The sequence below is a fragment of the Lepidochelys olivacea genome, assembly GCF_965140295.1.
Source record: "Lepidochelys olivacea isolate rLepOli2 genome assembly, chromosome: 1".
In the NCBI taxonomy this organism is placed as follows: domain Eukaryota; kingdom Metazoa; phylum Chordata; order Testudines; family Cheloniidae; genus Lepidochelys; species Lepidochelys olivacea.
The window spans coordinates 249,532,708-249,553,389 of NC_140411.1; the positions used below are offsets into that span (position 1 = coordinate 249,532,708).

Below are 20,682 nucleotides of genomic sequence, written 5' to 3' on the forward strand. Positions count from 1 at the left end.
AGCAATTACAGATGCAGGAGTATCCAGTCCCTTTATTTCTGCTCATATATTTTCATCCCTTTGGAGGCTTCTTAAAGGCCTGATCAAAAACCCATTGAAGCCAACTCCCACTGACTAGGGGCTGTGCTTCTCCACCTTTTCAGGCTGGCAACTGCTTATCTGAAGTAAAAAAATTTTGCAACCCCCTTATATGTACTATAAGAGTAAAAATGTATGGATGATAATAAGCCTATATAATTCACATGTATTTGTTTGGGAGGTCGACAGAGAATACTTGACATTGAACAGCAAGGGTGTGCTTCACTTTAGGTTGTAATATATTTTCAATGCTGCACAAACCCCCCCAGTGGCCTTTTGTAGCCCTCTGTGAGTCATGACCCACCAGTTGAAAAACTCTGAGTTAGAGTGACGTTTGGCTCAGGTCCTGAATAGTGCTCCGTCTCTAGTTTGCCTTCACAGACAAGTCTTCCCATGTACTCTCTGGCAAGCCGGACCTAAATCCTGCTGCAAAGTCCGTGGGTTCTGCAGTGCTCTGGTGTGGCAAGCTGGAAATTCTACTGCAGCTTCACTGAAATTAAAAGAATGGCAGTTGCTGATGAATTAACTATGAAAATGAATAATACAGTCAGGACAGTAGCCCCCGTGTTTTTCATTTTGATACTAAATTCAATGTACTCTACCCTGTCCCTAGGTTTTCTGTATGCCACAGACCTTTGCACTGACAATAACTGCAGGATAAAAGCCATTAGGAGCAAAGCTGGAGGTTCTGACTGCTGAGCGAGGAGACTTGGGACTCTCAATACCTGAGGAGTCAATATGGGATTGTGCGAGAAGGTGGATATTTCTGCTGAAATGGTCAGCAGAAAACTAGTTAACATTTATATTGTGATCATTAGGTTTCAGAATTAACAGCCCACAGAGCTGTATGAGGCTAGTTCGTGTTCCTTTCCGAGCCTCTCTTTCAAGTTATGTGCAGACTCATGCACACATCCCCATACACTCGGTTCATATTTTCAAGGTCATCTTCACAACGGTGATGGCTAGAAACACTTATTTTAAAGGAAAAATTAAATTCAGGAGCACCATCCTGCAGTGAAGGTGGAGCCTGTGGCAAAATCCACAGTTATGAAATTGCAGAATGCATGGGGGGCTTGACTACAGAACCAAATGAGCTTGTTTCTTATATTACAAGGTGGACCGGTGGGCTAATACATATAGTACAGCCAGATCCCCAGATTCTCACCTGTTCACTTCACAATAGCCACTAAGTCCTGGCCATGCTCGGAAGAGCTGTTCTGAGCTTCTTGGATATAACTTGGCATTATGTGTTCCTATTCAGAGGGAGGGAAGTGGTTTAGACTGATACCTTAACACAGCCTAAAACTCCAGACAACAAGCTGGATCCTTTTGGTATTTCAAAATGAAGAAGGTGAAGTAATTTTAATGGAGGAAAGGTGTTTATAACAGATAAGTGATCAAACAGAGTAAGGGCCCAATCAGCTGGTTTAAACTGGCTCCACTGAAGTCAACAGAGCTATGCCAATTTGCACAGGCTGAAAATCTGGCCATTTCGACCTAATTTTGAAACATGGGCACTTAAAGTAAGTACCCAAATGCCATTTGGGAGCCTCAATATGTGTTTAGGCTGCAGATGCTGGATACAGATGCCCAAGTGGAACACGTGGTATATCAGCCCTGTGTTCCGGGTGCTAGACACAATGCAGCATCCCAACACAGCAGTAAAGCAACAGCATTTTATACACGTGACCTCAAAGTGCAGGTCCAAAATCCGGCCATGCAAGAATTCAAAGGGAGGAGGAAAAGTAAAGCAGTCCAAGTGATCCCAGTACCATCAGAGCCAAACACTGTCATCCAACTGAAGTACAGTAACACTGTCAAATACAGCACTGGAACAATCGTGGGAATGTCACAAACCCTTTGTTAGAAGCAAAGCTAAAGCAAGTGAAACAGAGGTTGGGTTTGAAAACCTGACAATGCCTAGGACCTTTGGGAAACGTTCTGCTTAAAGAAATTCTCCATAGCTATCCTTTTTCCATGCCCCTCCCTCTCTGTCTTTTTGTTGTTGTTGTTCAAAAATTATTATTCCTAGAGCTATTCATAAGGAAACAGGATCTTCTTTCTAAAGAGTTCATCTGCTCCTCCTGCTTTTTCTTCATTTGAAGTCATTGACAACGCAATTAGTTGCTGTGTCCCAGGCAGCATTATAACCTTAAAGGGTGAATGAGATGCACATGAGGATGGGTGTTCCCCTTGACTCTGTTGTAGTGCAGAATCTGTGCTACCAACCATGGCAGAGCCCAGGCTCCCATTCAGAGACAGGAAAACTGGAGGGAGGAAGGAATAAACTACTGGAAGCTACCCCTGTATAGTAGTTCCCCCCCAGGGTGAAACCAGAACCCAAACTAAAATGTACCTCCCCTGCCATTTGGCACTGTCTGCCTATGAAGAGCATTTTATCCTCTCCCTCCCCCAATTTAAGACACGGAACTTGGTACCTTTAACCTCACAGGTCCAGCTCACTCTGTGACGGACTCCTTTACTGTAGGATGGAGCATCTCTGGCCTCACCAATCAGGTGATTGGGCTTCTGAACTAAAATACACTTCTTAAATTAAACATGTATGGATAAGATTTTTGAGTCTGTTTCCCTGTCTGCAGTGCTGAGGACTTAAGGAAAGTATGAAAACTCCGTGGCTTGCATTTGTTTCATTTTATTGTCAATGAACTGCTCTCCATTAAAAAGGGAAAGAGCGTTGTAACAGGGTGGTTTGCCTGTGGGCTGGAGAGCCTGGGGCTAAACCACCCCTGATTGCAAGATGAGCCCCGCCTGAGAGGATTCCCATATAAAAGGCAGTAGGAAGCTACAGGGAGGGGTGTGGCTGAGAGAGGAGCTGACACTGCCAGAGGCAGGAAGCCTGGCACTAAGCTGGAAAAGCTTAGGAAACTGCAGTTATCCCTGTAGGGAGCAGTGAGAAGACATCCGAGTTAGTAGGGGGAAGGCACCAGCTGAGAAAACCTCTGGGGACAAAAGACAAACTCTAGGCAGGAGCTACTGGAAAGCTGACAGACAGACAGACTGACCCACCCTCAGGGAGAAGAGGCTGTGCCCAGATGAAACTGGGATAAAGACTGTGAGAGTTTGTTAGTTTGGGCTACTGGATGAGAGACCCTGAACTATGGGTTGGGCCTGAAGAGCCAATGTGTACCCAGAAGAATAAATAAATGGGATCTCGTGTGGGGACTATTTCAGTTACCTTTGAATAATGAGTTCTTAAATGGGCCCTGTAAACTGAAGAGGAAATAGAGGCAGGATGGCCACAAAGACAACCCTAGCCACACGGGGGGCAGTTGAGAAGCAGAAAGTGGCCATTGTGCTACAAGCACTGAGATAACAAGGAGTGACTAGTCACTCCCACAGCGTATATGTACCCGTGGCTGAGAATTTGACAGCTGTTTGCTTTTGTAGAACAGAGGCAATAAGAAACAAAAACAGATTAGCTGACATGAAACAAAGTTCTTCTTAACTAAAAGAGGGAAGGAGAGAGACAGAAAATACATTCCTGGTCCTAATCCTAAATCCTACATGAATGGGCAGGGGCATAACGCAAAGGAAATACTGCATGCGTCGGATCCATGTAATCTAATCCCTGGAGTGGAGCGAAGCAGCTAGCTTTGTCTGAAATTCCTTCCCACACACCATGCAACAGTAGTTAGCATCAGGTTCTACATGTATACCAGGGCTCTGCAACACAGGTTGGGCTGAGGGTTCCTCCCATCGGGTCCAGCCTGCTACAGAGCATTTTCAAGTCGGCAAGGCCCTTATAATTGAATTCAGGCTTTGCTCACTTTTTCAGGAAGATAATTCCTTGCAGTGTTGTAACACTTTCCATCAAAGGATGCTCCAGGTTAATATTTTCAAAAGTGCCCCAGTGACTTAGGACTTGACATCCCATTTTTAAAAGTGACATAGTTACTTGGTGCAAGATTTTCAAAGGTGATGGGATTTTAGTGCACCCAATTTGATAAACAGGCCTGATTTTCAGAAGGTGCTGAGAAACCTCCTGAGAATCAGGTCCATTTATGGTGTCTGAAGTTGGCCACTCAGAAACTGAGGCACCTAAAATTAATAGTCACTTTTGAAAGCCATGATATTAGGATCCTAAATCCCACTGATTTAGGAGTTTTTAGGCTCCTAAGTGCTTAAATCAGTTTTGAAAATGGGTTTTAGTTCCTAAGTCACTTCTGTATTTTTGAAAACATTACCGCAAGCGTTTAATTAAGTCACATGATGCCCCATGAAGTCATAGGTAGGGATCTCTATACTCAATACTGAAATACAGCCACCTCTGGGGTTGTCAAGGTTCCTTCCCTTCTCTGAACTCTAGGGTACAGATGTGGGGACCTGCATGAAAGACCCCCTAAGCTTATTCTTATCAGCTTAGGTTAAAAACTTCCTCAAGGTACAAACTTTGCCTTGTCTTTGAACCCTATGCTGCCACCACCAAGCATGTTAAACAAAGAACAGGGAAAGAGCCCACTTGGAGACGTCTTCCCCCACCAAAATATCCCCCCAAGCCCTACACCCCCTTTCCTGGGGAAGGCTTGATAAAAATCCTCACCAATTTGCATATGTGAATACAAACCCAAACCCTTGGATCTTAAGAACAATGAAAAAGCATTCAGATTCTTAAAAGAAGAATTTTAATTAAAGAAAAAGTAAAAGAATCACCTCTGTAAAATCAGGATGGTAAATACCTTACAGGGTAATCAGATTCAAAACATAGAGATTCCCTCTAGGCAAAACCTTAAGTTACAAAAAGACACAAAAACAGGAATATACATTCCATTCAGCACAACTTATTTTATCAGCCATTTAAACAAAAGAAAATCTAACGCATTTCTAGCTAGATTGCTTACTAACTTTTTACAGGAGTTCTGAAGAGCATTCCAGATCTGTTCCCAGCAAAAGCATCACACAGACAGCCAGACCTTTTGTCCCCCCCCCTCCAGCTTTGAAAGTATGTTGTTTCCTTATTGGTCATTTTGGTCAGGTGCCAGCAAGGTTATCTTAGCTTCTTATCCCTTTACAGGTGAGAGGGTTTTTCCTCTGGCCAGGAGGGATTTTACAGTTCTGTATACAGAAAGGTGGTTACCCTTCCCTTTATATTTATGACAGGGGTGAAATGGGATAGCTATTTAACAATCTAATGCAACATTGCATGAGTTGATTAGAAGTGAAGAAGACCATTGTATCTCATTGAAACAGCAGGGCAAATGTCTTAGGGGATTATAATTAGTTGAGTAGGAATTTGTACACAGAGATTATATCCCTTCTCTTACAAAAGTGCCATCAGATCCTGCATGACCACAGGTGGCCAGATATTTAGACTTACATTTCATACACTGGATGGCACTTTCAGTAGCACAGTGCCTCTGACCCTATGCAGGGGCAGTGGTTCAGTGCTGCCTCAGGGGGAAAAGTGAATCACCACCACAGCTTGCCAAGCACACTGAATGGTGCTCCGTGGAGGTCACCTACATATAAAACTATCCCTCGATAGATTTGTATTTCAAAGTTTGCCCTGAGTTGCCTCCTTAAGGCCTAACCACCTTGAGAACCCTTTTAAACAAATGAGTCTTTCTAATGGGATTAGAGTGTCAGATGCACAGAGTGAGACTCACTAAAGTTGTGCATTCTTCACTGTCTCATTACAAGCAAGGAGCATTATTAAATATAACCTATCTCCACTACTGTTCCTTTAACCAACATTACATTTTGGATGCAAAGCCAATGAAGTCAGTTCTTAAGCTGCTTCCTGAGTTTGCATCATTGCAAAAAAAAAAAAGGCATCACAGGTGTGCATGAATTCTCAAATTTTAAAATAGAGGGGAATGCCAGTCCAGTGATTAGGGCTAATGTAGGATTTGGAAGACGTAGATTCAAGTCCCTGCTCTGCTACAACCATCCCACACCTGCAACTTAGCTGAATCATGCAGACTTAGGGCTTGTCTACACTTAAAATGCTACAGCAGCACATCTGTGCCACTGCAGCGCTTCAGTGTAGACACTTCCTATGCTGATGGGAGGGGTTCTCCCATTGGCACAGTTAATCCACCTCCCCACAAGGTGGTAACTAGGTCGACAGAAGAATTCTTCCATTGACCTAATGCTGTCTACACTGGGGGTGGGTCAGTATAGCTACATCTCTACATTTCACACCCCTGAGAGATGTAGTTATACCAATATAAAATGCTAACGTAGACCAGGCCTTAGTTTCTCTGGGCTTAGGTTCCCAAACTATAAAATGGGGTAATCCTTACCTCGGCAGGGCGTTGTGAGGATAAATACATTAAAGATTGCACAGTGTTCAGATTATGGTAATGAGAGCTATATAAGTACCTAAAATAGATCATTGGGCTGGATCACCAGATACCGTGGATCAGTGCGTTCCACTGAAATCAGTGCAGCAACCCTAATTTGCACCAGATGAGAATATGGCCTTTAAGTTCTAATTTTCTTTTTTTTTTTTTTTTGTCAGTTTCTGTTACAACCTTTACGTTATTAAACTGCCCCAAGGCAGAAAGGGGTGGCATCTCAGATGGGTTTTTATGAAATTTCTTTATTTAAAAAGAAGCCTTCATACATTCAAAAGCATGTATTCATTATTGAAGCAATTGGGTCAACACCATTCATATTTAGGCTGAAGGATTTTGTTCAAATATCTCTGTTTGCATGATAGAACTAGAAGGAGCCATTCTGCTCCATCAGATACTGTCAAACTGTGTTAAGGTGTTTTTTTTTAAAGATGTTTAATTAAAGATCCAATAAACTGCAGATCCTCTCGCCGTTAAATATGGCTGGCTTGCATTTTCACAATGAGTAACGATTTTGGGTGCACTGATTTTTGGGTGGTAATTTGAGGCACCTTAAAGGGACCTGATTTCCAGAAGGTTCTCAGGACTTTCTGAAAACCAGGCCCCTTTAAAGCATCTCATGTTGGGCACCCAAAAATTGAAACACCCCAAATCACTAGTCACTTTTGAAAATGTAGGCTCAATTTGTATTTATCTTTAATGTTGTTTGCACAATAGACTTAGGTAATCAATTGGCTGATGGGTCCTAACTTGACACCAGCTACTGTTATCAGATCTGGGAAATCCTCCAGATGCTAATAACTCTGCTCTCTTCATTCTGTCCAACCCAATGGATGTGGCTGAGTTTCCTTCTCAGTGTATGGTAGTGCGGACACAGAGGTAAAGGAGCTAGCTAAGACCCAGTCTAGGGAAGACTCAGGTGATGTTGTTGGGAGAATCAACTGGAGGAGATTGTAAAGATTCTGTCAGCCCCTCTGACCGAAGGTGGGTGGCTGCCAGTTTTCAGCCATGTTAAATTCTCAGCGCCCTTTCTCCCTGATGTGAACCTTGCTATAAGCACCCAGGCCTTTGTAACTTGAAGGCATTACCACAATGCGCTCTACACGGGGGTACACCTTAAATCAATTCAGAGACTGAAGTGGGTACAGAAGACAACATGTAAGGATCCGTGAGTGAGGGCCCCCAGTTTCGGCTGTGGGGCCCTGGGTCTCTGACACACTGTTGTCACCAGCAGGGGAGACAGACAAAGCAGCACCTCATGAATCCTAGAAGGTCAGGCCGCTCAGGAAGTCCTATTAGGGCTCCCAAGGCTTGGGGTCACCTGATTGGCTTGCACCTACTACTTACACCAGGAAGTGACCCAGGTGGGATGTCCAAGCAACTGTGCAGACTCCTTGTTGCTGCCACATCGACCCTGCTCTTTGACTGACTCCTGCAATCTGCATCCAACTCTGATCCTGGTTCCTGCCTTCCTCCTGCCCTCATTCCCAATTCCTTCCCTGCTCCATTCCTGCCCCTTGCCTTGTCTCTGGTTTCTGCCCCTATGCCTCACTCCTGACTATTGGCTACCAATTCTGGCTTTGACCCTTGGCTTGACTCTTGACTGTGGCTCGGACTCCTGGTTCCTGATGCTGGCTCTTGCTTTTGGCGCTGTTCCTGGCCTCTGAGTACCACTGCCATGACCACTGGGCATGACTGCCACTGCTCCAACCAGTAGATCAGACCCCTACAGCCTGTCTCCTAACACAGCAGCTCACTTGTTAAGCAATGAGTCTCATCATGAGCTCACAATGGCAGCATTCCAGAATCTGCTCTGGTTGGCTGGCAGTTTCTGGGTGGAGTTTAAGATGTTGGTTCTGGCCTATCAAGTCCTCAGTGGCTCAGAACCAGCCTACCTGAGACACTGTGATCAGCAGAGGTACCTGAGCTAGAGGAGCGTCAGTATACGAGAGAAGAAGTTGTTGGCCTGGCCTCTCAACCCCTTAGTCGAAAATAGCCTGAATTTGTTCATCTGTAAGACAAGCTGAAAAGCTCATTTATTATTATCATCATCTTTATTATTCTGATAGCACCTAAAGGCTCCAACTGAGGTTAAGGCCTGGTTGTGCTAGGCACTGTACAAACATATAGTGAGAGACGGTCCCTTACGAGCTAAAGGTGAAATTCTGACTACATTAAAGTCAATGGCAAAACCCCTCTTGACTTCAGTGGGGGGTGTACAGATTTTCATTCCAAATAGACCAGACAGACAACTCCATGTTGATGATCCTTAGCTGCACATTTCCTCACCTTCACATGTTTTCGACCTGTAGCCCTGGTTCAACTCTCCCATTCACCAAAAGGGCCATACACTTGATTTGGTCTTCACCAAGCATTACTTTCATTATTTCTCTGGTCTCTCCATTTCTCTGTCTAATGATCACTTGGTTCTTCAGCATCACCCAGCAACCCCCACCCCCCTACGCCCCCACACACCCGGTCCCTTGGCCATTCCTTGACTTCTGGACCATCACTGCTGATGATATCTCAGCTGTTCTCAGCCTTCTCCTTCCTGCCCTCTCTTTCCTTTCTCCCATGGATATGGCCATTGAGTGTCTGTATGCTTCACTGTCCTCAACCCTAGATTACCCCCAGTATCCACTTCCTGTGCTCCTACATGTCCTTGGCAGAAATCCTGTGATGAGGATAACTTCTTCCATTACAAACTCATTCTCTCCTTTTTCAGTTCTGCCATCTTCCTAGCTAAAGTCTCCAACTTAATTGAAACCCACACCTGCAATCTTAGTGCCTTTTTGAGACCTTTGACTCTTTCTTCAAATCCTCCTCCCTTGCTGCCTTGACTTCTGTCTCCACACAAGATCCCATGAATTTCTTTCAAGAGAAAATGGACAAAATACAATGTAACCTTCCCCTCCTGTCTGTCGTAAGATGAGGCCCTGAAACATAAACCTTTGGTATCACAGGCCCGGTATGAGACCTAAGGCCTGAGCTAAAGTAATGGTCAAGACTTTGCTGACATAAAGCAAAGTTAAGCTGCAAGCCAGAGGCAGGCCCTGCTCACAGAAGCTGGCAAGGAAAGGGCTGATGTTGCATAAATATATGCTGTTGCACAAACATATCTAAAGTGTATTGGGTACCACAGCCATACACAAATGGTACAAGAACATTCTTATACCATCCACATAGATAACGAGGACAGGGGCAAAAGGCTAGTATGATGGATAAACTTGTTTTGTTCGAACCAATATGTACAAGGTGAGAGGCGGCACCTTACTGCGTAGAAGGGTAGTGCATTGTTACGTAAAGGGGTTGCACCTCAATACGTCAGGAGTGTTATGTAACTTGTTTGTACCTGTATATAAGAGTACATCCCTGCGGCGGTGTCTTTTGTCTGGCCTAGGGGGCAGTGGAAAGTTCCGCCACTGACTGAGCTGAGTCCATTGTCAGGGAGCACATAGTTGACTAGCAACAAACCGTAGATATATAATCCGAGGAGCTAGATTGTGTTTCTCTTCGACAATAAGCCTGGCCGACGTGCCTTCGTACCTTACTGGAGTCTGTGGTCATTGGGGGTTCTCTCGGGGTCTGCTGTGCCAGCAATCTGCAGAGCTGGGGCATCACACAGAGGGAACACACACACGCATGCAGCCGCCTGATATCAACATCGAGCAAGAGCAGAGCACTACACCGGTAGCTACTGACAACACCCCTCCCTCTAGAACTCTCTTCTCCTTCTCAGTCACAGATGCAGAAGTTTTTCATTTGCTGTCCTCCTCTCACCCCTCCATTTGCCTCTGTGACTCCATCCTATCTCCTGATCTCCCTTATGCCCACTTTCATTCCCCTACCTTATTCATCTCCTTAACCTCTCACACCCTGTATTCCCCACATTTTTTTTTTCAAAAAAAAAAAGGTCCAAAAAAATGCCGCCGTGGCTAAACAGAGTAAAAGAGGAGGTTATAGGCAAAAAATCATCCTATAAAAATTTGAAGTCAGCTACTAATGAGGAAAATAGAAAGGAGCATAAACTCTGGCAAGTCAAGCATAACAGTATTATAATGCAGGCCGAGAAAGAATTCGAAGAGCAACTAACTAAAGACACAAAAACTAACAGCAAACATTTTTAAGTACCTCAGAAGCAGGAAGCCCACCAAACAGTCGGGGGGGGGGGGGGCCACTGGGTGATCAAAGTGTTAAACAAGCACTCAAGGAACACAAAGCCATTGCAGAGAAGTTAAATGAATTCTTTGCATTGGTCTCCATTGCAGAGGATCCCCGTACCTGAGCCATTCTTTTTCGGTGACAGATTTGAGGAACTCTCCCAGATTGAGGTGTCAATACAGGAGGTTTTGGAACAAATTGATAAAATTAAATAGTAATAAGTCACCAGGACCAGATGGTATTCACCCAAGAGTTCTGAAGGAATTCCAATATGAAATTACAGAACTACTAATTATGGCATGTAACTTATTGCTTAAATCAACCTCTGTACCAGATGACTGAAGGACAGCTAACGTAACACTGACTTTTTAAAAAGGCTCCAGATGCTATACTGGCAATTACAAGCCAGTGAACCTAACTTCAGTACCAGGCAAATTGGTTTTAACGATAGTCAAGAACACAATTTATCAGACACATAGATAAATATGATATGTTGGGAAAGAGTCAGCACAGCTTCTGTAAAGAGAAATCATGCCTAGCCATTCTATTAGAATTCTCTGCGGGTATCAACAAGCATGTGGACAAGGGTGATCCAGTTGATATATTGTACGTGGACTTTCAGAAAAACTTTGACAAGGTCCCTCATCAAAACAGATAATGTCATAAAATACTGCATGCAGGCCCCATGTCAAAAAAGATATATTGGAATTGGAAAAGGTACAGAAAACGGCAACAAATATGATGAGGGGTATGGAACAGCTTCCGTACGAGGAGAGATGAAAAAGACTGGGACTGTTCATCTTAGAAAAGAGATGACTGGGGGGGTGCGAGTATGATAGAAGTCTATAAAATCATGAGTTGTGTGGAGAAAGTGAATAGGGAACATATAACACAAGAACCAGAGGTCACTCAATGAAATAAAGGTTTAAAACTAATAAAAGGAAGTACTTCTTTCACATAACGCAGGGTCAATCTGTGGAACTCGTTGCCAGGGGATATTGTGAAGGCCAAAAGTATAACTGGGTTAGAAAAAGAATTAGATGAGTTCATGGAGGATAGGTCCATCAATGGCCATTAGTCAAGATGGTCAGGGATGCTACCCCAGGCTTCAGATGTCCCTAAACATCTGACTGCCAGAAGCTAGGATTGGACAACACTTGAAATTTCCCTGATCTATTCATTCCCTCTGAAGCATTTGGCACTGGTCAGTGTCAGAAGACAGGATACTGGATTAAATGGACCATTGGTCTGACCCAGTATAGCTGTTCTTATGTTCCTATATTCTGGTTCTTTGCTCTTCATACAAGCATGCTTTTGTCTTTCCTATCTAAAAAAATCCACCCCTTGACCCCACTTGCCTCTCTAACTAATACTGACCCATTTCCCTTCTCCCTTCTGTCTCTAAACTCATTGAACACACTGTTCACAATTGCTGTCTGGAGTTCCTCACCTCCAATTCCTCCTAAACTCTCCTTAGTTTGGCTTCTGCCCTTTGCACTCCACTGAACCCACTCTCACCAAAGTCTCTGATGACTTCTTCCAAGTCAAAGCCAGATCCACTATTCCATCCTCATCCTCCTTGACCTGATAACCCACCTTTGAACACCATCAACAGTGCTCTTTTTTTTTTAAATCTTATCTTCCCTTGGCTTCCATCTTACCTTCCATGTCTTCTCCTGGTTCTCCTCCTACCTCTCTAATCATTCCTTCAGCTTGTCCTTCGGAAGATCCTCCTCTTCCTCCTTCCCCTCCAACTTTCTATGGAAGTTCCACAGGGCGGTCCTTTGTCCCTTTTTCTTCTCCCTCTACACCTTATCTATGGGCAATCTCACCTGCAAACACAAATTCACCTACCATCTCTATGCTGATTACTGCAATGGGAATTGTGGTGCTCTAGGGTGAAATTCACTCCCCTGCAGAGACCCAGCACAAGGCCTGGGCATATGGTGAGGCATTGTTTTGAGTAAAGTTACAGCTGAACCCTGTGGGTATGTCCCCTACACGGCTCTCTACATGCCCAAGCAATGCCACCTGTCTACACTGCTGTTTTTATCACTATAGTGTCCTGCTGTCTCCCCACTGCCAGAGCCTTTCCCCGCAATAGGAAAAGGCTCCAGCAGCAGGGAAAAGATCCAAAAGCTCCCTGCTGCTGGAGACTTTCCCCACCACAGGGAAAGACCCCAGCAATGGAAAAAGGCTTTGGCAGAGGAAAGCAGTTGGGAAAGGTTCCAGCAGATCTCCACTGCTGGAGACTTTCCCCACTGCCTCACCCTGCCAGAGCCTAACACTGCTGTGTGTTAGCTACAGACCACAGCATGGACCCAGCCTGCCTTTCACCACAGTGTGTAGCTACACGTACACTGTATGCCTCTGCCAGTGGTGTGCAGTGTAGACATAGCCTTAAGTAGTACTTAAGCAGTGCATGGGCCTTGTACTGGACATGTGCACAAGGGTAACTTTAACCTTGGAGGAGACTTGAAGGTGATTTCAGTCCTGAAGTCAATGGAACTTTTGCCACTGACTTCAACAGGAGCAGGATCAAGCCCTCAGTGAGGGCTGCTTCATAAAGATGGAGTGATAGGAAAATTGTTTTGGTTGTTTTTAAATAAAATATCATTAGATTAATTTAAATTTATGAACAATCCATGAAAAACGAATGTCCTTATTCACCCAGAAAAACACTGATTTAAAAAAAAAATAGTCAATTTCAAATAACTGCAGGATACTGCAATTTTTTTAACGGACATAAATCTTTCTACTCCTGTACATACCTGCAGTAGCTGCTCATCAGACTTTTCCAACTGCCTATAAATAATCCCTAGTGACCGCTGGAATGGTCTTGTTATGCTTTTCTCATTCAGTTGTGCCATGCATCTGACAAATCGAAACACAGAGTACTTTCATCCCAGAATCCTTGCACATTATTTGCTGTGGAGTTAGCCTGCATGGGAATTATATTTTCTTTTTGTTTCTATGTTGACATGGGATAAAAATACTCACAATAAAGTGTTTAAAAAATAGGACTTAATATGATTGCTGTGTATCTTTGGGGGCAAAAAAATTAAGGTTATTGCCATATTTTTTTATAACTGGATTCCAGTGGCAGCAAGTGGAGACCAAACCAGACAGTTTTAATTGGCAGTCTTCCAAACACATGATGAAAGGTCCTCTGAATAGTAATTGTCTAAGTGGAATGGTCTCAGGTTATTGTGTAACTTCTTCATATGTGGTATTGTAGCTTTATTATGAAATGATTTAATCTTTTTCCCCCCGTTCTTGTTTCCCTTACTGTTCAATACAGAGGGAGCTTCCAAAGTTGCCATCTGATACAGACTCAAGAGGCTCTGTTTTCCTTTCGGGTTATTATGAGTCAAACACAATAGGATGTAATCTGATCACTGCAAAGGCAGGAAATAAACTCCTCCCTCTCCCAACCATGTACCACACTGAACTGACAGTTCTGTGCATTAAGGACAACTTGCTAGCTTGTTTTTTGCTTTCCACTAGAGAATCATTACTGAAGGATGGACCATTGGTCCAAGATGGTATACTCATTCCTAAATCTAAAGTGAGTGCAGCAACAGTGCTGTAAAATTCATTCTTCCTGGAAGAAACCTAGATTGTTCAGCTGAATTAAAATGAAGTTAATTTCCTGCTACTTAGACACTGAAAAGGCTTTAAAGATCAATGCTAAAATCCTGGCCTCACTAAAGTCAATGAGAAAGATTACACCCCAAGACAGAACAGAATCGGAGGCTCAAAGGCTTACTCCCATAAGTGGGCCTTACTCCCAGGAGTGGTCCTATTTAATCCAATGGGACTATTCATGTGAATAAAGGTGATTCATGTGGGTAAAAGTTAGCAAATTGGGTCCCAGGTTTGTATGCTTGAATGCAATACTCTTTTTATTGGCTATATTTTCTGTTGTCTTCATTATTCTTTTTATTTATATAAATAAAGAGTATAAATTAATTGCCCCATTTTGTAGCAGTCGTAAAATGTTCTTATATCTTTGATCTGCCACATTTGTCAGCTCCTTTGTGTGTGGGCTTAATTGTGGAAATATGTTTTAATTCATTGCATGCTAATCCAATTGTTTTGTTTAGAAATCTTCCAGCAGGATTCTATGGGAAGATATAAAAATAAATGGGAAAAATATAAATATGAGGAGCTGTTCAGGTGCATTATTATTTACTACTATGTACTAAAAGAAATCTCAAGTAGCACATTTTCAGTTGCACCAAAGCCACACATAAGATTTTGATATATTTCAAAAAATGAAAAATAATAAAGAAAGAAAAGAATTAGGGAATTGATCTAGAATTCCAGAAATAGGATTGTTTTTAAAGGCACTGATGTCTGAATATTCCAAAGTCTTTCATGGAGCCCAGTCATGAATCTGATCTGCACTTACAACTCTCATCAACATCAATGGTAATTCCACAGCTGGAACACTTGCAGAATATTTGCAAAGATAGTGAGCAGACCATTTATATGGCCCATATCCAGCAGTCCTTTCTTAGGCAACACTACCATTGACAGTAGTGGAAGTTTTGTCTGGGGAAAGATGCAGGACTTGGCCCAAGCTAAGTAGATTATTAAGATCTTATCCACCTTTGAGAAGAACTCTTAACAGCATTTATATTTGGCTATGTACAGTACTAGATGCAATATTCAGAGCCGGAACCTGCATTGGTTTATACAATTCATAAACAGGCACCCTGGCTGAAAATGACATTTGTGCAGAGGAGCAGCACAAGGTTGGTGCACCACTTAAATGCTCCAAATGGTTTTACGTGGTGCTGGCCCTCTGCCCAAGGGGGAATTTCACCAGTTGCGCATATGCAGCCCACTTGTGGTATTTGACTACTGCAGGCATGGTAAGGTCATTCAGAATCCTTCATGTTCACACATGGCAGGCTGAACCCAGCTCCTACACACTCAGTTTCTACTACAGGAGGAGCCTCTGTGCTGGGAGCTTAATCATCCAAGGATCATGAATATGTCAGAGTGCCTCATTTTGGACCCAACACTGTTCTCTACACCTGACAGCAGTGGAAAATATGCTTACACCACATTCACAATATTACTATAAAACCTAGAGAAATGCAGAAATATCTGCCCTCAGGACATGGAACTGGGACGCTATTTGATTGCCCATATAAGGGTGGCCTATACACATATATACTGAATATCTTTTGCAGTGATAGCTGGATGCAAAGATTCTAATGGATTTTTTAAAAATTACTTTTTGGTAATGAGTAAAATCCTTTAGTTCTTTGATATTTTTGTATCATATATAGATATCAAATAAAGACAGCTATACTGTAGTACGATGGTTGAGAATTTATTATTGAGAAAGGTAAAGCTTCACATTGCTAACTTGTTGTAAACTTTACTTTTCTGTGTTTTAATTCTAAAAGTTCTAAGGCAATGCAACCCCTATTTTTAAAGATAATGAGCAAGTATTACGCCGCATAATGATTCAGAGTTGTTATATAGATGTAGCCTCAATCAAAATAATCCCCTATTTCACTGTAATGTTGACACTTGCCATAAAAGAACCTCCCTCCTTTTACCTCTCCCTCTTCACCCACACAGAAAAAGCTGAAGGTATACTGCAAAGCTTTAAAAGATAACGACAAAATATTGTTTAAGCTCACAAATCGTGCAACAATATACACCGGATTTTCAATCCAAATGGCAACCGATTGCATGCATATAATTGTGCAACCTACCCAAAATGCAAACACAAATCTGATATTTGTGCACAAACCACTGGCCTGACTGGCTCTGGTATAATCATATATCCAATCTGCAGGCATGCATTGGGTACCTGAGTCCATAAATTAGGCACCTGCCTCTGTTTGACTATCTGCCTCAATATGTTTAGGCTAAACTGACAACACACAAAAAATTAAAACTAGATCTTCCAAAAATCAACTCTTTCTCCAAATATTTATCTGCCTGAGTGTACGGTTGTGTGTTCTGCCATCACTAACACCTAAAACAGTGGTCCTTACACTGGTTCAGATGTTAAGTGATTTCAACAGCTCTATTAGAGGAAACACATATTCCTGAACTCAGGACATAGCAGGCAGGTGAAAGAAGGATTGAGTTTCATATATTTTGTTTTAAAATGAAATGCATTTATAATCTTTTAAACTACAATTTCAATAGACTTAGTATTTGTGAAATTTGCTGGAGCATCAGCCCTGCAGACTGAAATTCACTATTTATCCTTATGCCAGGCAGAGCACACACTGTAGTGCAAGCAACCCCTCACTGCCACACCATTATGTCTCAATCCTGACCTAGAGGGATTAAAGGAATCATTGGCTTCGCAGCTGTGACTGCCAATCAGGGTGCCAAACATGATGACAGGTTTTGGATGTGGTCATTTGTCCATTACAAAATGGACTGAAGCCTCCAATCTATTTCACATAAACGACTGAACAGCCACCACATGGTAATGACTTGCTCACTAACAGCCTGGGCTAGATTTGAACTAGCAATCTAGAGGGGAAAGGCTCCATATTTCATTACGCATTTGTACTTTGTGTGCCTATGTGGTGTTATTAACCTTTTGTGGTTCACTTTTAAAATAAACAGAGCTAAACTCTATATTCATAAATGTGATTAGCTCCTTCGATATTTCTGCATGTAGTATTTGTAAAGGGGAGTAGGACAGGCAAAGAGAATCATGAGAATTCTGGATAGCTAATATATTTAAAACACAAGTGTTTTTAAAGATTATATAGTATAAGAAGCAATCAATTCATTTTGGGGAAAATATACTGATAGGTAATCCTCTGAATTCAGCATAAGGACGATGGAGAGAAAGGATGTTTTTTTGTGGGGAATAGCATGATGGGGGCAGCAAGGAGGCTGCAACCCTCAACTGGAACCCTAATCATCTTGCAAAACAATCCATCTTTTTTGAAGGAATGTTTAACTTAGTTGGTGTTTGTACACAGCTGTTTGTGCTGCGCTCTGTATCAAAGAACCGTTCAAGGCAAATTGACCATCATCCTCACTCATTCCTCAGGAAAAATAAAACAAGAACAGCACGGCGATGCTATTGGCAGACATCTGTGTCTCCTTCTTGGGAGAAAACTATTCCTCTTCAGACCCTTCTTGATGAATCAGTTTTTGGAACATTGAACATATTCCAAAATCTGAGTTGGAATAAAGCAGCAAGCAGGCTGTATTCTCTCTCTTGCCCTCTGGCATTTCCCTTTGTTTATTCCCCTTTTCAATGTTAGAGGAAGCCTGTGTGTTTAAGGCAAATTGTGTAATTGGGAGCTGATGTTGAAATTTGATGTGGCAATTAGGAATAGCAAAATACACACATGTAGAGCCTAGGATAACAAAACAAACAAACAAACTGAGCTGGGCCAGCAGGGCCACATGAAGACTTTTCTAATCTGTGTATTAGTAATATTGTTTACTTCTCCAAGCAGGTGCTCAGAGGGCAGCCTTATGAAAACCTTAGACAGACAGACAGATTACCCTCCCTGCAAATATGTCATCGTGCCATTCTAGACTCCCTCCCCTTCAAGTCTCAGTAACGGAGAACTAGGCACCTTGTACCAAAGGGTTAAGGAATGGTTTGTGAGATTACACTCCTCAGAACCTCAAACTCCAGAACCCCCATTGCAAGGAGGAGTACATGGCTGGGAATGTTCGCTCTCCTATGTTAGATAGTGGGGCGCTGCCAGCATAGGTGCTGGAACTAGGGGGGCTGCCGCACCCACTGGCTTGAAGTGGTTTCCATTATACACATGGTTTACAGTTTGGTTCAATGGCTCTGGGCACCCCCTCGAAACAAATTATTCCAGCTGCCCCCGCCCAGCTCAGCTCGTTCATTTTGCAAAGCGGCCCCTTACCTTTGGCAATCAGCTCCTCCAGCTCTTGGTCGAAGCCCAGTCTGTGGCATTTCCTCCAGAGCCCCATGTTGGTGGAGTTGTACTGTCTGTTGCACTCATCGGCGGCGCTCATAGCAAAGAGCTGCCTCCTGTTCCTTGCCAAGAGGAGTTTCCCTTCCCAGCGGTCCAACCTAGATCTGCTGGCCCGCAGAGGCAGGTTGTTGTTGGAGTTGTAAATGAAGCCGGGGTCGTTTCTCCTGGTGGTGAAGCTTTTGCACCTCTCTCTGTGCTTCCTGGCGTCCGTTTCATACCAGTGGTCGGAGCAGATCGCCACAGCCAGCATGCCCAGGGCACACAAAGCTAGAGAGAGGCCAGCATAGAGCAGTAACCTTCCCGCAGCCATGCCTCAGCTTCACAGCAACACCATGGACATCTTCACAACAGGCAAAGCCCTTCCACGCGAGTCCCAGCGGAAACCTCCAGGAGCAGCCGCTGGGAGTCCCTTGACAGCGCGTCTGCCTTCAATGTCAACAACTCGGGCGGGTTCCCATCCAAGCCGCTGGAGCCTGGAAAAGCTCTGCGAAGTTCTGGCCGGCCCTGGAGGCAATCCTGGCCGCTCACCCGCTTTTCTTATGGCCCCCCTCTTCCAGCGCAGAGCATGCCAAGTGCAGACCCGGCGAGGAAATCTGAGCCTCCCACTTAAAAACAGAAGAGTGCCTGTAGAGAGGTGTGTGCCCCTCGTGGTCTGTGGTCAGGGCAGGGACTCTTCCCTTGCAGTGTCCTGCTCTAGCCGTAAGATCAGTCCACCAAGCTCCTTCGATCTGGCCAGCTGACGAAGACAGAAGGGTCCCTTTAATAGCAGCGTGTGACCTGCAACATCCCAAGAGCACAGGGCAGAAGAGAAAAGTTCAACGGCTGGAAATCTTCGGATGTCAAGCAGCAGCCACAGCTATCCTGGTTGCAAGAATCAGTGACTTGGCTTTTCTTTGTCAGTAGCCCGACAAGCGCATCAGCTGGTTGGCTGGATGGTTAGGGTCGGGAAGGGGGGGTGGAGAAGAAATGTGTTGTTTTAATTTCAATCCCTGGCCGGGGAAGGGATCCCTCCACTCCTAATTAGCTATCCACGCTCTCAGGCGTCTTTCCATTAGCAGACTCCATGGAGGTGTGCAGTCAGGGACATCTTTGTTTCAAAACCACCTCCGCCTCTGTCCCAGCCTCGCCATTCACTAGGTTTGTTTTGTTGTCGGTGGTGTTGTCATCAAGGCAACGTAATGGATCAGCTTCTTCCCTTGGCTGGCTGAAGCTGGAGAGCAGCGACTCACCCACCGCACCGGGCTTCTGCTCGCTCATCTACAGTAGCGCAGCCGCCCCGCCGGTGCCCGGGACTCAGCGTGAGGCGGCTGGAGGGTGGGGGCTGGAAGAGATGCAGGATTCAGCACCATGGACCATGCCAGCTTCCTTCAGGCAGCCATGAAACCAGTCCTAGACCCCCAGCCTTTTCCCGCCCGCGTTCCCCTCCTGTTGTTCCAAAGCGCCGTTTTTCACCGGGGCTTCAATTCGCTGGGCAAGGTTTTCCTAATACACAGGCACGTTCCCCATCTGCAAAATGCAGGCAGGCAGGCAGGGCTACGGCTGATTCAAAGGATGGTAGGGGGAAAACAACCAACCTAAGGGGGTGGGAAGGAAAACAGCCTCTAACAGTTGTCAACAGCTTTCGATCTGCACCATTTCTCTGACATATGGCCTGATCTCCACACAGGAGCCAAGATCTCTAGCTCAGCAGCTTCATGCGATTCCTATCCCCAGCATCAGCAGTTAGATATTCAGACATTTTTTTCCTTAAATTTCCATTCCCTTCTTTTCTAACGGGAGTAACTCACCCATCTCGCCGAGATCGGGAGCAACAGAAGGCGAGCTGGACTCCGCGAGCTTTAGAAATCTCATTTCACCGTTTTCAACCCAAATAAGAGCGAATCCAATCTTCTGTACACCTGGGAATCATTCCTTGTTCAAACACTGAGCCCTGCAGCCTTGGCTAAAGCCTACAGACAGAGAATACAGAGCACTGAGCCAAAAGCCAGTGATGTCACCCATGCAACGTGAGACTCATTTCTTATTTCTCTAGCCTCCTTAAAGATAAACTGCACCACTTCATAGACAGGAAACATCTAAGTCTTGCTCTGTTCGGGGGGGGGCGGTAAAACCTGGATCTACCTGTACCCTGCCGGAGCCTGCTGATTTTTAACCACAAGCCCTCA

The 20,682-nt window shown here is 44.0% G+C and overlaps 1 protein-coding gene across 3 annotated transcripts in view; it reads right to left on the reverse strand.

Annotated features, from left to right (window-relative positions):
- TMEM178B (transmembrane protein 178B) overlaps positions 1–20,442 on the reverse strand; it is a 328,520-nt gene extending 308,078 nt beyond the window's left edge. The window contains exons 1-2 of one of the 3 annotated variants that reach the window (XM_084637871.1): positions 20,305–20,442; positions 18,446–19,294 (exon numbers count right to left, since the gene is read on the reverse strand). In XM_084637871.1, the coding sequence (XP_084493997.1) occupies positions 18,446–18,827 (382 nt within the window). In that variant the 5' untranslated portion in view covers positions 18,828–19,294; positions 20,305–20,442. Of the gene's footprint in view, positions 1–18,445 lie in introns of all 3 variants that reach the window. The other 2 variants (XM_084637870.1, XM_084637869.1) reach the window with 2 other exon arrangements.
- Between the last annotated feature and the right edge of the window lie 240 nt (positions 20,443–20,682).